At 36.7% G+C, this 14,885-nt stretch overlaps 1 protein-coding gene across 1 annotated transcript in view; it reads right to left on the bottom strand.

Annotated features, from left to right (window-relative positions):
* LOC150099731 (death-associated protein kinase 1-like) overlaps positions 1 to 14,885 on the bottom strand; it is a 504,639-nt gene that overhangs the window by 67,114 nt on the left and 422,640 nt on the right. The window contains exon 23 of the mRNA XM_090403485.1: positions 8,941 to 9,203. Coding sequence (XP_090259611.1) covers positions 8,941 to 9,203 — 263 coding nt within the window. The remainder of the gene's footprint in view (positions 1 to 8,940; positions 9,204 to 14,885) is intronic.

Raw genomic sequence — 14,885 nt, 5'->3', positions numbered from 1 at the left:
AGAAGCAGATAAAATAGTTGAGTTACTTAGTGACTACTTTGCAAAGTATATCATCCGATTGAGGTTACTGCTTTAACATATGTGACAGATACTAATGTGGAGAGGTAGATGAATTGGAGGTTCATAGGATATTGCAGAATCTCAATGTAAATACAGATGTGGGATTAGATGAAATATCAGGTAGGGTTTTGCAAGAACGTGCAACCAAAGTTTTCTAAGTTTCTGCCTATTTTCATAATTTTAGTCTTTTTATTGCTGATTTTCATGTCAAATTATGTTATGGCTGTAATTCAATTTAGTTAGAGAATCCTGGAATCTTGCATTGGATGTGTTTAGGAGTACAGCATCAGCTGCGTAAAGCAAAGAGCTAAGTTTGACATCTCCGATTCTGATATCAGGTTTAATGGCACTTTCTTTCATAACGCAATCCATATAGATGATGAATATGAGTAAAGATAATATGAATCCTTGTCTTACCCCCCCCCTGATTTTGAATCAAATGATTTTCCTGTATTTCCTTCAATTTTAACTTTCTGACTTACAACTCAAATATAGACTTTTATTGCTCTGCATAATGTTCCATTAACCACATATAATTGTATGTGGTAATGATACACCACCTAACATTCCACCTGAAGCAGCATGAAGATATCACTATAGTTCAATGAGGCTTTTCTTATTTCTTGTGACTTCTCTCCATGTGAGCATGTGGACATCTCTATGTTGGAACATAGTGTTAGTAATGACTAGTCTGCATCCTTCAGGTACTTACTTACTTACCATTATCATTAGCCTTGCCCTTTTCTCCAAAGTTTCTCAAAACATTGCTATATGCTTGGTGGGATTAATTTCTTACTCTGCTGTTTAAATCTTCAACAAGGATCACTTTTTCCATTTTAGTTGTCAGCTGCCTCTCTAATGACTTAAAACATTGCTTCATTTCTACCTATGGAGAACTTTCTGAGGGAAAGTTCTCCAAAAACCATAGGCAAAAATAAGTTTCAATTTTAATTTCCCCATTTGAAGTTTGCCTACATAACTGTACTTGAAACTGCCTTCCAATCTAGAAATTTATTTAAAACACATCTTAGGTATTTGCTGTTTTAAGGATACTTGTGACATAAGACCGAATGATATATCCACGTAACCACAAGAAAGATATTTAACCAAATATTTCGGTCGGGAAATAGCAGACCATCCTCAGTGGTATTACTTTCTACTATCCAACAACACATGAAACTCAATGGCTTTTCTGAAAAAAGTACTCAACGTCTTCTCAATTCTTATAATCCTCTATAAAACATCAAAGTTTCAACACGTCGAGTGCCTATTCCTTATATCTCCGGTATTTCAGAACCTATCGCAAGAATTTTAAAGAAATATGATTTAACAACTACATATTCACCTATTAACAAATTGTCTTCTCATTTTCCTTCTCCTAAAGACAAACGCCCAACTTTATCTCTTCCTGGAGTTTATCAAAGTCCATGCAACTGTGATCTCTCCTATTTTAAACAGACTGGACGTTCTCTTGAAAAAATAATCCAAGAACATCAATCCTCCATTCTTCACAACAAACCTGAAAAGTCTGGATTGGCTCAACACGGGATTGAAACTGACCACAGCATCTTTTGGTCCAGGACTCGCCTCTTACATAGATCCCATTATAGGTTCGAACGTTTGTTCAAGGAAAGCATGGAGGCCTTGCTCCACCATCCCAACCTGAATCGTAATGACTGTATATCTATATCAAAAATCTGGGAAAGTCTAATCAAGATTACTCATTAAATTTTTTTTTTTCAATCATGTCTCTACTTCAAAATATTCCGTTTCATACTTAGTGATATAACATCGTGCGGCGTGTTCTATTTTTAACGATCTATTGTTAGTATTCTAGCTTGTATTTTTTAAAACTGTTCTTGTAATACCACTGAGGATGGTCTGCTATTTCCAGACCGAAATATTTGGTTAAATAAATATCTTTCTTGTGGTTACATGGATATATCATACATCTTAGGTAATTACTTTATTAATAATAACTCATCATCAGATAATAAGATAATTTCCATTCCATATAAAATGCACTTTTGAATGCATCTCAAAAGTTTTTTTTTTTTGAGATGCATCCATAAAAAATTGGCTTATAGATAACTATCAAGCCAGTAAATAAGATTTCGTCTATCCTGCATCAAAGAAAAAATTCCTCTCTTGGCTCACTCAAATACCATTCTTACTACAACACCAATTCTGCTGTATCTGATAAATTCATTGACTCATCAAATTGCAGGGATAAGTATTCACATTTTCCTAAATCATTTTTCAGTTGGGCATGCATGTCAAGAGAAATTGAGCTCAATCACCTTCTGATTGTTTTATTTGAAAGCTGCAGGTCTGATATTGCTGTCATAATTTCTTGTTTGTTTTTAAAGCCCTCAAATAAAGAATCTGCTCCTGCAAGAAATGACTCTTTTATCAATTCACCATCCTGATATGGTTTTTTCCTTTTTGCTATGAAGTGAGTAATTTTATAAGAAGCAATGCTGGCATTTTTATGCACTACTATTGGTCTAATAAAAACTAACTGTTGAGATATAAGTTTTTACTTTGGTTCACATACTTTCTCAGTTCAGAATTAACAGGACAGTTGTGGTCAAACGAGGAGTGACTAGTCTTAAAATGCTGCTCTACATCATGTTTCTTCATAACTGCAACAGCATTGCCAAATACCAAACACATATTTGTTTTTTATTTTACCAACGCAGTAGGCTTCTTCCCATTGCGAATGATAATTATACATTTTCTTTTTTTTATTATCCACATTCATTTTAGGGGAAGATGATAACTGTTTAAAACTCAAGAACTGCTCACAAAGATGCATTCAAACTGACTGATACTGACTTTTAGCTGAAGAGTAAAATTTGATGAGAAAAACTAACTGCTGTTAACACACTGAAAGTGAGCGACTTTTTATGCAGGATCTTCCCATGCTGATTTCCTGCCAATGGTTCTCTCACCAGTTGATCTCACACAACAAAATCAATAGAATAATAGAAGATTCTATGGCTGAGTGGGCACTTCTGGATAGGTTGGCAGGTGCCAAGGTGACCATGAGCATAGGGTTGATAACCCATGATGTAGATGATGAATAACAGAGAATGTACATCCTTGTCTAACATCAGATTTAACATTAAACCATCTTCCTGTACTTCCTTCAATTCTAACTGCTGACTTACAATTCAAATAAAGACTAAGTATTGTTTGATATAATTCCCCATTGAAACCGTATAACTCTAGCATTTTGAATAGCTGTTCTCTTGACACCTTGTCACATGACTTTTCCAGGTCTATAAAACTTAAATACAGATGTTTGTAATATTCCATGATTTCTAAACTATTTGTTGTAAAGTGAAAATCTGATCCTGACAGCCTCTATTTGGCCTGAATCCAGCTTGTTCTTCACGAAGCTTCGCTTCCACAACCCTTCTCAAGTATACATGCATAAATCTTATCAGGAACACTCAGTTTTGTTTCCCTTTTTTTATATATGGGTACTATGAGAGCTTTGCTCCAATCATCTGGAATTTCTCCCTCTGTCCAAGCCTTCTGAACTATGCAGTGCAGCCACTACAAGACTTTAATACCTCCATACTTGAGCATTTCTAGTCGAACATTATCTACTCTCACTGCCTTTTCACATTTCAGGCTTTTGATGGCATTTTTTACTTCAAGTATGGACAAGTATTCCTGATTACATGCCTGTTGAGTGTTTTTTACCACTGTGCTGTCAATGATTTTTCATTTAACAATTTTTCAAAGTAATTACTCCATGCATCAAGGATATCTTTTTCTCCAGTTTTCATGTCACCTTTTATCATCTCTAATTCCTTTTACATCACATTTTCCTTCGTTTCTGGGCTTTTTCAACAGCCTCCAGAATATTGTGCCACCATCTTGATATTTATTTTCTATGTTCTTACCAAAGTCTTCCCATGACTTTTGTTTAGCTTTCTTATGTTTGTCTGCATATTCTCTAAAAGCCCAAGCTGACTTATTTGCCAGAAACTTTCGATATACTTTCTTCTTTTCCTTCACTGCCTCTTTAACTTCCTGTGTCCACCATGGAGTTCTGATTTTTCTATCCGTGCAGACAATCTCACCACATGCCTCTCTGGCTGAATCTCCAAAGTTTGGTTCCTGTTCTGAAACTCTTTCATTTTTTCTTGAATAATGTTTGTGTATTTTAGTCTACAGTTCACATCTGAGAGCTGCTCAACATTTATTTGCTTTAAAACTTTCTTACATGTTCTTCTTTTCAATATGAAATTCAATGTTATCCTGCTCAAGACTAAATGGATCACTTCCAATTTAAAATCCTCTGTACACTCTAGTGTCCTGCTCCAGTGAGAAAACATCACTATCAACAATAAAGTAGTCAATGAGACCTTCCTTATTACTTGCCCCTTCTCTCCATGTGAATTTGTGCACATTTTTATGTTGGAACATGGTGTTAGTAATAACCAGTCCATGTCCTGAGCAGAAATTCAACAGGGATTTGTGATTATTATTAGCTTTGCTCTTTTCTCCAAATTTTCCCAAAATATATCTGTATTCTGACAATCATTTCCTACTCTGCTATTCAGATCTCCAACAAGAACCAAGTTTTCCTTTTTCATTGTGTCAGATGCTTTCTCTAAAGCCTCAAAAAATTCCTCCACTTTTACCTTAGTAGAACCTTCTGTATTACCATTGGCACAAATAAGTCTCATTGTCCAGTTGCCCATTCTGATATTCGCCCACATAACTCTACTTGATACTGTCTGCCATTTAAGAAGATTAGCCTTGTATTTAGTGTTGAATACTATAGATACTCCTTCTTTACCCCGACTGTTATTGCCTGAATATAACATTTTGTATTTATTGCTTAGAAAGATCTTATCAGTTTTTGTCTTTTTTGTTTCAGCCACCCTAATTATGTCGATCTGGAACTTATCCAATTCTTCTGCTAGTTCTATTTCTTTGCCATTCAGGCTTCTTATGTTGATAGTACTGATCTTGAACTCTGGTGATGTTGAGTTCGGATGGATTTCAGGATTTGTTCCAGTTGCTGACTTTTTGCTGTTTGTTCTGATTCCCTGGCTAAAACAACAGGGGCCTTGTTTAACCGGGCCAAGCCCCAGCCCGCATGAAATTCTGTCATGTTGTACCATCATTTTATTTGTGGTTTAAGCCAATAAGAATACAATTTGATCAGCTAAATCCCCAATTGCCTGCCCTTCCTCGTTCGTTCAGTATTCAGGTGCACCACATGAAGGTGAGGATTGGACATTAGGTCAGAAGCTGTGTTCAGTTCTCTGCATTCCTTTAAAGGCTACGTGGAGATCTCCTCTCAGTTATACAGCTTTGACCATTGAACACCCCTATATGTATATTTTATTTGTATATTCTTGTTCTAGTAACAAAACACGTGCTCTTTTGCCCACTGGCTAAGTTTGTTTATTGCTATGTCAATGACTAATGTTTACGGTTCCCCCATTGATTTCTAATAATATTATGTGACTTGCCAGAAAGTGATTCAGAAGAGAAGCACTCCATATCATCTGTTGTCATTCCATTCTTGCATCATGTAAATGTTCATCTTTTTATGTATTCACTCTGAAGATGTGACAAGATACTCATCATGAAATTGTGTGTTGTATTAAATTTTTTTTTTCTTTACGCAATTTGTGTGCAAAATAAGTTCATCAAGTCTGTGAATTATCTTAGTGTTAACTTTCAAAGAGTGTATATTCAAATCCTTTGGGACATTGATGTTGTGAATGACATATATATTTTATCATCTTTTGTGAGACCGTTATCTTATTTATTGGAGGAAACTGTTTTCTTTAGACCAGAGTTCCCAGATTATTTAACCCTTAGCCCACCCATAGTACTGATGTGTTATACTTTTACAACCATTTGAAGGTCCTACAAATGGTTGTAAATTATGACCTGCAAGTCACAAAAAAAGTAAATAATGAAGTATACAAATCTGTATACAAACTCAAAATATTGTCTCAAAAATTATTCCAGTTTGCTAAGATTTATGGCCAAAGCAACTAAAGCTATGAGGCCAGTGTATTCTGTCTGTAAATTGTTTCTTTTCTAGCCAGTTTGCCTGTTATTTTTGAGTGATGAAAAACCCAAGTTTCCATCACATGAGCCTGTGTAACCAGTTTTGTCTTTCAACTGGAATGCCCTAATAAAGGTTCTTCATGTCCTAGATGGAATTCACACCAAGCCTTTCCAACCAAAGGGTCATCAATAACTCACATCTGAATTCACAGTTATGTACGATAGTGTATGAAATGCATTTTTTTCCCTTCAGAATCATCATCATCATGCGTATCAAGGATTTAGCCTAGCAAGGCCTGCCTTAGAAGTCATCGTTGAATCGTTTAAGAGGATGTCCTGGTTTTCTTTTTCCTAATGGCTTGTTTTGGTAATCTTTCTATTTTCATTCTTTGAACATGTTCCATCCATTTATGTTTATATTTTTTAATTTTTATTCAGAATACAGTAAGCAAATTTTTATATGATTTCATGTCTACAACAAGTGCAGCAAAATGTTTAAGGTGCTGTACTATCTGATCCAAAATATCTGGATGACTGTTCATCCCAACTTTCACTCTAATATGAAAGTCATTAATATGGAGTTATTGCACTATCTGGTGGGTGCTATAACAGCCTTCAATCTTCTGGGAAGCTTTCCACTAGATTTTGACATTGCTGGAGTAATTTTCTTCCAGAAGAGCATTAGAGAGAGATCAGTCAATGATGTAGGGCAATTTGGCCTGGCTCACAAACAGCATTCCAGTTCATTGGGATTGAGATGAGAGCTCTGTGCAGGCCAGTCAAGTTATTCAACACCCATTCAATCAAACCATTCCTGTACAGACTCTCCTTTGTGGTAGGATCAATGTCATGCTGATACAGGGACGGGCCTTCACTGAACTGTTGCCATAAAGTTGGTAGCACAAAACTGTCTACAATGTCATAAAAAATAATAACATTCGGTTTATGGGTCGTAATAGATATTGTACATATGCTGAAAAAGAGGGCGATCTCTATTATAAGAGACGAAGGAACACTAGCAGAAAAATTACATTCTATTCTCTAACTACTGATCAGCAATGGATATCCTAAAAAAATCGCACCAAGATATTCTCTCTCTCTCTCTCTCCACAACAGATCCATGACATTCATTACAGAACCTTGGTTTCTCCCTTTTATTGGCAAACTTTTGCTAAAAATTGCAAATCTGAAATCTCATGACATTAGAGTGGTCTTCAAACCTATTATGACAGTATGAAATCTCTTATGCTTGCCCAAGAACACAACCTTTTCAACAAACAGTTTACAATATTCAATGTTCTTTGGCCTTAATTACATAAGGCAAACATCAAGAAGTATAGAAATAAGACAAAAGGAGAAGATTGGAGATGTCAATAACAACAGAGAAGACAGCTCAGGTTTGGCATTCCATTTCTTCCATACAACATTGAATTCCATACAACAACAAGAGCTCCATGCCACATACAGAGAATACCATTTCAGTGGCGGCAACATCAAATAGGCTACAATGGTAATCCGCTCACAAGGCACAAAGAGCTAATAAGTGACTTCCAGATGTTGCACAAAATCACCAAGGAATGATTTTGTGCAACATTTGGAAGTCACTTATTAGCTCTTTAAACACATCATACTTTTAATTTTTCTGCAAACTATTGGGCACACCTGCTGAAGAATGACTGACTACGTGCAAGCTTTCATGCTCCACGGATTTCTATTTTACTTGTATTTTTGTGTAACAGTTCCTCACATTTAGTGTTTTTAGTTATGTAATGATTCATATTTAATGCTTGTTGTATATTTATTTGTGTGTTTATCCCAACCCAGACAAAGTCACTAGTTTAAGTGGTGAAACTAGTAGGTTTAATTAAATAATTATTATGACCTATAAACACAGTGTTAGTTATTTTTTATTAACTTAGTGTTTTGGTCGAAAAAAAATCAACATACTCATCTTGTCTAGAATGTCATTACTGATCGGAGTATTAAGATTTGTTGTCTGTAACTGGAACTAGGAGAACCAGTGTTGGCACAACAAATTTGGGCAAGTAGTATTCTCTTTGGATCTGCAAAAATCATACTCATCTGTCAGATGCCAGACAATGAAGCATGATTCATCACTCCAATGAACATGCTTCTACTGATCTAGAGTCCAAAGGGACAAGCATTATACCACTCCACCTGATGCTTGGTGTTGTCCTTGCTGATGTTAGGCTGCACAACCATGGAAGCCCATGTTCTTCAGCTCCCAGTGAACAGTTATGGTGCTGTGTTGCTTACAGAAGCATTTTGGAACTTGGTAGAAAGCATTCAACTGAGGACTTGTGATTTTTTGTGCCATGCTCTTCAGCACTGGTCTGTCCTGCTCTGTGATTTTATGTGACCTACCAGGTTGCAACTGTGCTGTTGTTGCTCCAAGCCATTTCCATTTCACAATAACATCACTTTATAGTTGACTGGGACAGCTGCAGTAGCGTAGAAATTTCCCAAAATGAGTTGCTGCAAAGGTGACATCCTATGATAGTGCCATAGCGAAAGTCACTGAGCTCTTCAGCATGCCCATTTTACTGTTAATGTATGTCCATGAAGATTGCAAAACTGTGCTTCCTTTTATACCTCTGTGAGCCATGGTTGGGTTGTGATGTACACAACTATATTCACTATTGTGAAGGGCATCCAGATATTTTTGATCAGATAGTGAATTTTAAACTTCATGTTAATGTGACATGGAATTTAAAATAGGCAAGATGCATTAAAATTAAAAAAAAAAGAAAGAAAAATATTTACTATATATATAATATAAATTACATACTATATAAAATTAAGATTTACCTGAACTATTTTTATCCTTGTATTGCTAACATACTGTTTCAGTGATTTCATTGCTGAAGAACCAACAACATGAGCATCCAAAACAATTACTGTGTCATGAAAATCAAAAATAAACTGAAATCGCTGATGAACAGTTTGTAATACAACATTTGCTTCAGAACTAACATATTCTCCAGTTGTTGAGTGTTTTGTACAATTTGCCAAATCTGCATGAGAAGCTATTAAAATGACTTTAGCAGCCTTGCTACTTCTTCCACAGTGTCCTAATATAAAACACAAATATATATATATATATATACTCACATACACATATACACAGGTGCATTCACAAACATGCATACAGTACACAATTTAAACATGTATCTATTACTTGAATACAATATGTGTAATCTCATTACTTAAAGCTTATTCTTCTTTATACTTATAAATTATTATATCTTTTAGATTTCTCTGATTCATACTAAGTTAGAAACAAAACAACATGTTTTTTTCCTAAGTTAGTGGAGTTTAACTGATGGTTAGTTATGCTTTGCGCAAATCAAATGAAAACATTACAGCCCAAAACTGTGTACCAACTAATTTCTATACATGAACATTTTAAACACTATTAAATATATCCATTGTTTAACATACTATGACATTTCATAACAGTGAACTGAACTTTTTTTATTATTACATAATCTGATAAGGGTAAAACACATTAGACACAGTATTTAACTTTATACTGAAATCAGTAACAAATTTTTCATAACAAAACAGCAATTCAAAATGGTAGAATACAACTTAAATATAACAAATGGCTATCCTATAACAGCAATGTGAAAAGGATCTTATCAAATAGATAATATTTTTTTTTTTTTATTTACAAAGGATGAGGGTCTCCTAAACTTTTGGGATAGGAGACAATCACTCCAATTTAAATTCTGATGGTGTAACTAGGCCTCATAAGTTTATTTGAAAAGATATTAATATTTCAACTGGTTCCATGAAGCAGGTGAACACTGCTTCAGATACTGTGTTTAGTCTCAATACTGTGTTGTGTAGGATCTGACTTTTGAGGTTTAAGGTACTTAATGTAGTACTGATGTTCATTTATCTTCCCACTCCCACAGACCAACAAGTCTATCCAAAGTATGTTAGATTAAATTCACAAGCAATCTAGTAAATACTGGCTAGAGGAAGAGGTGAAAGTTTCGGTAGTTAGCAAGAGATCAGAAATTTTGTTGACTGGACAATATGTGGGTATCAGGTAAAACTTCAAGATTGCTGATAGGTTCAGAAATGCCCAAAACATATGGCATCCTTTTGCAATCCTGTAGCAGTTAAACATCCTTTTAATATGATGAGAGTTATAGGAAATTCAGTTCCATTATTGATTTGATTGCGAGAAGCTCTTGCTATAAAGATGGAGAACAAAAATGTTATGTGCTCTGATTAAGGTTTTGATAGCTCTGATGCATCATCATCTGCAGACTTCGAACCTGATCTTCTGTTTTCCTTTGTTGTCTCTACTATTCCCCAAATTCTGAAAATCACTCTTACCTGTTAACTCCTTATCCAGAAAGCTTGATTTCATACAATCCAAATTCCCTAAACAGCAAAGTGATCTTCCTTGGTGATTTTATGTATATAATTTTAACTGGTTCCCTTTTCTTAATTTCCCTGACCAAACTGGAAGATAAAACAAATCATTAATCTCCTAACCAAAATCCCTGACAATCCTCTCCACACATCCAATACACTGGGATCTTTTCTTAACTATTCGCTTTCCAGTTACACTGCTGAGGTGCTCTTCTTGGTAATTCAGATCACAACCATATCCAGGTTCCATCTCTTCTGTGATGTCCTCCTCTCAGTCATTCATTCAGAAGTTTGGCACAATAGCAATGCTAAGTGAAAGCATCTCCATGAATTTTACTTCTCCTTTCCATGGTCCGACTACTGTTTCCATTTTTTAGATCCATATACTTGTGATCTTGTTACAGAAATTATCCATGATGAAATATAGGTTTTCCTTCATGTTCCAAATTCCCTCCCTTTATCCAAGTAATGGTTTCCCCCCCAAAAAAATACCAGGATAGCCTGAGAAAAGAAAACAGATTATTATAAGTGGCTTGAGACACATAGGAACCTCCTAGCATCATTCTTCACGTCCATTTCATACATAAATTGATAAAGGCAAATTACCTCCTCCTTTTTTACCTGGAACATTGCATCAATGCCTACTATAGCCAGAAAGACATCAGAAGAATCTCAGACAATTTGGATATCAAAAGAGACTTCTGGTTCTAATAATCTCACCAGTTGTGCTCCTGAACCAACACACCTACTCTTTAATAAATTTAGTTTAATCCTTTATCCAAGTGTAAGCAAACAAAGTTTGTGCCTGAAGTATCTTCAGGACTGAAGCAACTTGTAGTAAAGGTGGACCAAGCTCTCATCACTCCTTGTCTCAGTATCTCCCATAATGCAAAGCACATCTCCTTGCAGACATGTATAACGCTATGCTTTAAGGGAAGGGCCACTACCCAGACCGGTTTCCCTGTTTAAGTGCGAGGTAACCTCTCCAAAAACTCGTGAGATCACCCAATAATGAGCGACCGGCAGGATCAAAAATTCAGAAACTCAGTGTTGTTTTCCTCAATAATAGGCTCACCCTGCCACAGAGAAGAACTCTGAGAACAGGTTGGCTCTTCACCATGGCAGGCTCCCCCACCACTGAGTAGAGCCGCTCATTTGCTCATCTGAGGGGTAACAGCAACAGCCGTGCCTCAGTTAACTTCACAGGCTGTTTGTGATTAACAGCATTGCTATTCATTACCTCCCCCCCCCCCACTCAGGCCCTGAGTGACAGCAACAGCCGAGCCTCAGTTAAAACTTCATGGGCTACAGCATTGCCATTCATCACCCAAGCCTTCCAACCAGTTTCGACCTTTATTGAGGTCTCATCAGTGGGAGCCAGACCCAGAGGTGGTGATACTAAGGCAGAAGTAATGGAGAGGTCATATTTACCTATATGAGTTGCCAAAAGGTGTACCACCTTATCATTAAATTACTCTGGATTTAGTGAAAGATGTTGGAAGTTTATTTTCCACTTGGTTAGACTATAATAAATTTAATTTAATCCTTTATCCAAGTGTAAGCAAACAAAGTTTGTGCCACTAGTATCTCCACAGACAATCACAAACATCCATGCCCACAGCGGGATTTGAACCAGCAGCCTTTTGGCTGGAGAGCGGATGTGGTAACCGGTTGGCCAACCAGGGTGGTATAATATACCAAATGTAGATGTAGTAATTATTCTGTGTGTCTAAAAAGAAGAAAAGTAACACAAGCATAAATAACACATTTTTATTCACAGGCTGTACTGTTCAATGTGCTGCCCTTCCCTTTATGCCGCAAACTGCATCCTTTGCATGGTGTTCAATGGCAGAACACCGATTGGCAGTGTCATGTCACTAAAACTGTTGTATGAGCAAATGCATGTTGTACAAATGGGCACTGGTCATAATTGAAGAGCATCGTAACGTGAAGCATCATAAGGTGACGTATTATTGTATATCATACTGTTCAGAGAGAGAGAGAGAGGTAGTGGTGAAGGGGTGGGAGAGTGATGCATGCTAATGTCTACATAGTTATTTTTTTTTTTTTTACTGCCACCTTCTCAGTGTAAGATGGTTTCCACTAGATGCTGTTATAGTATTCTTCCTCTTCACATCCTGATTTGTTATGTTCAGCTGTGCCTTGATCTTTTGAATCTCTTTCTCATCTTTCCTTTTTGGCATGCCTGGAAGTATACTGGATGAGCTATCTTGCAGTTAGTGAAGAATTTCAGTGTATTTCATCATCATCATCATCATGTGTATCAAGGATTCAGGGCTAGCATGGCCTGTTCCAGCCTTAGAAGTCATCGTTGAATCGTTTAAGAGGACGTCCTGGTTTTCTTTTTCCTAATGGCTTGTACTTTAGACTACAATAAATTTTACAATCTTTATTTTTATCCACATCAGACAGATGGTAGGCCTACAATAGGTAGTCTGAGCAAGACAATAGTTCTGTCATTAGAAACTGCACAAAGAGTTAGGGATGTTGAGCTGGACAAGATGATTCAGATACCCTGCTTTTAATGATGTGGAGAAGGGATGTATTAAATGTTAGGATGATATTCCTGGTAGGTACCAGAATACTATCCCTACATACAAGAATTCTTTTCTCTTTTAATTTTGAGCAAATATATCAGTTCTACAAGGGGGTGGGGATACTATAATAAATTTAGTTTAATCTTTTATCCATGTGTAAGCAAACAAAGTTTGCACCTGAAGAAACTCATGGTAAAGGCAGACCAAGTTCCCAACACTCTTTGTCTTAGTATCTCCCATAATATAAAGCACATCTCCTTGCAGGCATGTATGATGCTATGCATTAAAGGAAGGGCCACTACCTAGACCGGTTTCGACCTTTATTGAGGTCTCGTCAGTGGGAGCCAGACCCAGAGGTGGTGATACTAAGGTGGATGCAATTTAGAAGTCATATTTACCTATACGAGTTGCCAAAAGGGAGATACTAAGACAAGGAGTGATGAGGGCTTAGGCCACCTTTACCACAAGTTGCCTCAGTCCTGAAGATACTTCAGGTGCAAACTTTATTTGCTTACACTTGGATAAAGGATTAAACTAAATTTATTATAGTCTAACCAATTGGGAAAAAACTTCCAACATCTTTCTCTAAATCCAAAGTAATTTAATAATAAGGTGGGACACCTTTTGGCAACTCATATAGGTAAATATGACCTCTCCATTACTTCTGCCTTAGTATCGCCACCTCTGGGTCTGGCTCCCACTGACGAGACCTCAATAAAGGTCGAAACCGGTTGGAAGCTTGGGTGATGAATGGCAATACTGCAGCCCATGAAGTTTTAACTGAGGCACGGCTACTGCTGTCACTCAGGTCCTGGGTGGTGGTGGTGGAGTAATGAATGACAATGCTGTAGCTTTGTCATTGTCCTCTCATTAACATGGTTAATGAGAAGACTCGCGAAGTTAACTGATGCACGGCTGTTGCTGTTACCCCTTGGATGAGATATGAGCAAATGAGCAGCTCTGCTCAGTGGTGGGGTGAGCCTGCCACGGTGTAGAGCCAACCGGTTCTGAGAGTTCTTTTCAGATGCAGGGTGAGCCTGTTACTGAGGGGAACAACGCTGAGTTTTTTTGAGTTTGACCTGTATTTGAACATTCAATAAAGGTCGAAACCGGTCTGGGTAATGGCCCTTCCCTTAATGCATAGCATTATACATATTTGTAAGGAGATGTGCTTTGCATTATGGGAGATACTAAGACAAGGAGTAATGAGAACTTGGTCCACCTTTACCCAGGGCCGGTCTGAGAGAGTATCTGATGCCCCTAGGCAAAGAAAATTTAGGCGACCCTATATATTGTCTCTATAATAGAGACAACGTATATATTCTAAAATATATCTCTATAAAATATATCTCTATAAAAAATCTCTGAACTTGAGGTTAAGCATACAAAGAGCAGAAGAGTGGAAGAAATAGAGAAAGGCGAAAATAATGTAGGATCATCAGCGTGCACCAGGACGGCTTGTTTTTTATTAATTAATCAATTTTTACTAATTTTTTTCAAAGGTTCTAATTTTTCCCCGAACTATGTAGCAAAATGTGGCGCCTCAAAGTCTTAGCGCACCTAGGCGATTGCCTGGGTTCGCCTAATGATAAAACCGGCCCTGCCTTTATCACGAGTTGTCTCAGTGCTGAAGATACTTCAGGCGCAAACTTTGTTTGCTTACATTTGGATAAAAGATTGAACTAAATTTATTACAGTCTAACCAAGTGGAAAAAACTTCCAACATCTTTCTCTAAATCCAGAGTAATTTAATAATAAGGTGAGACACCTTTTGGCAACTCATATAGGTAAATATGACCTCTCCAT

Source organism: Typopeltis vanoorti, chromosome 14 (assembly GCF_054136105.1).
Source record: "Typopeltis vanoorti isolate ZY-2024b chromosome 14, IOZ_Tvanoo_1.0, whole genome shotgun sequence".
Lineage (NCBI taxonomy): Eukaryota > Metazoa > Arthropoda > Arachnida > Uropygi > Thelyphonidae > Typopeltis > Typopeltis vanoorti.
The sequence above is the reverse complement of the archived record's forward strand: the minus strand, read 5'-3'. Positions and strand labels throughout refer to the sequence as shown.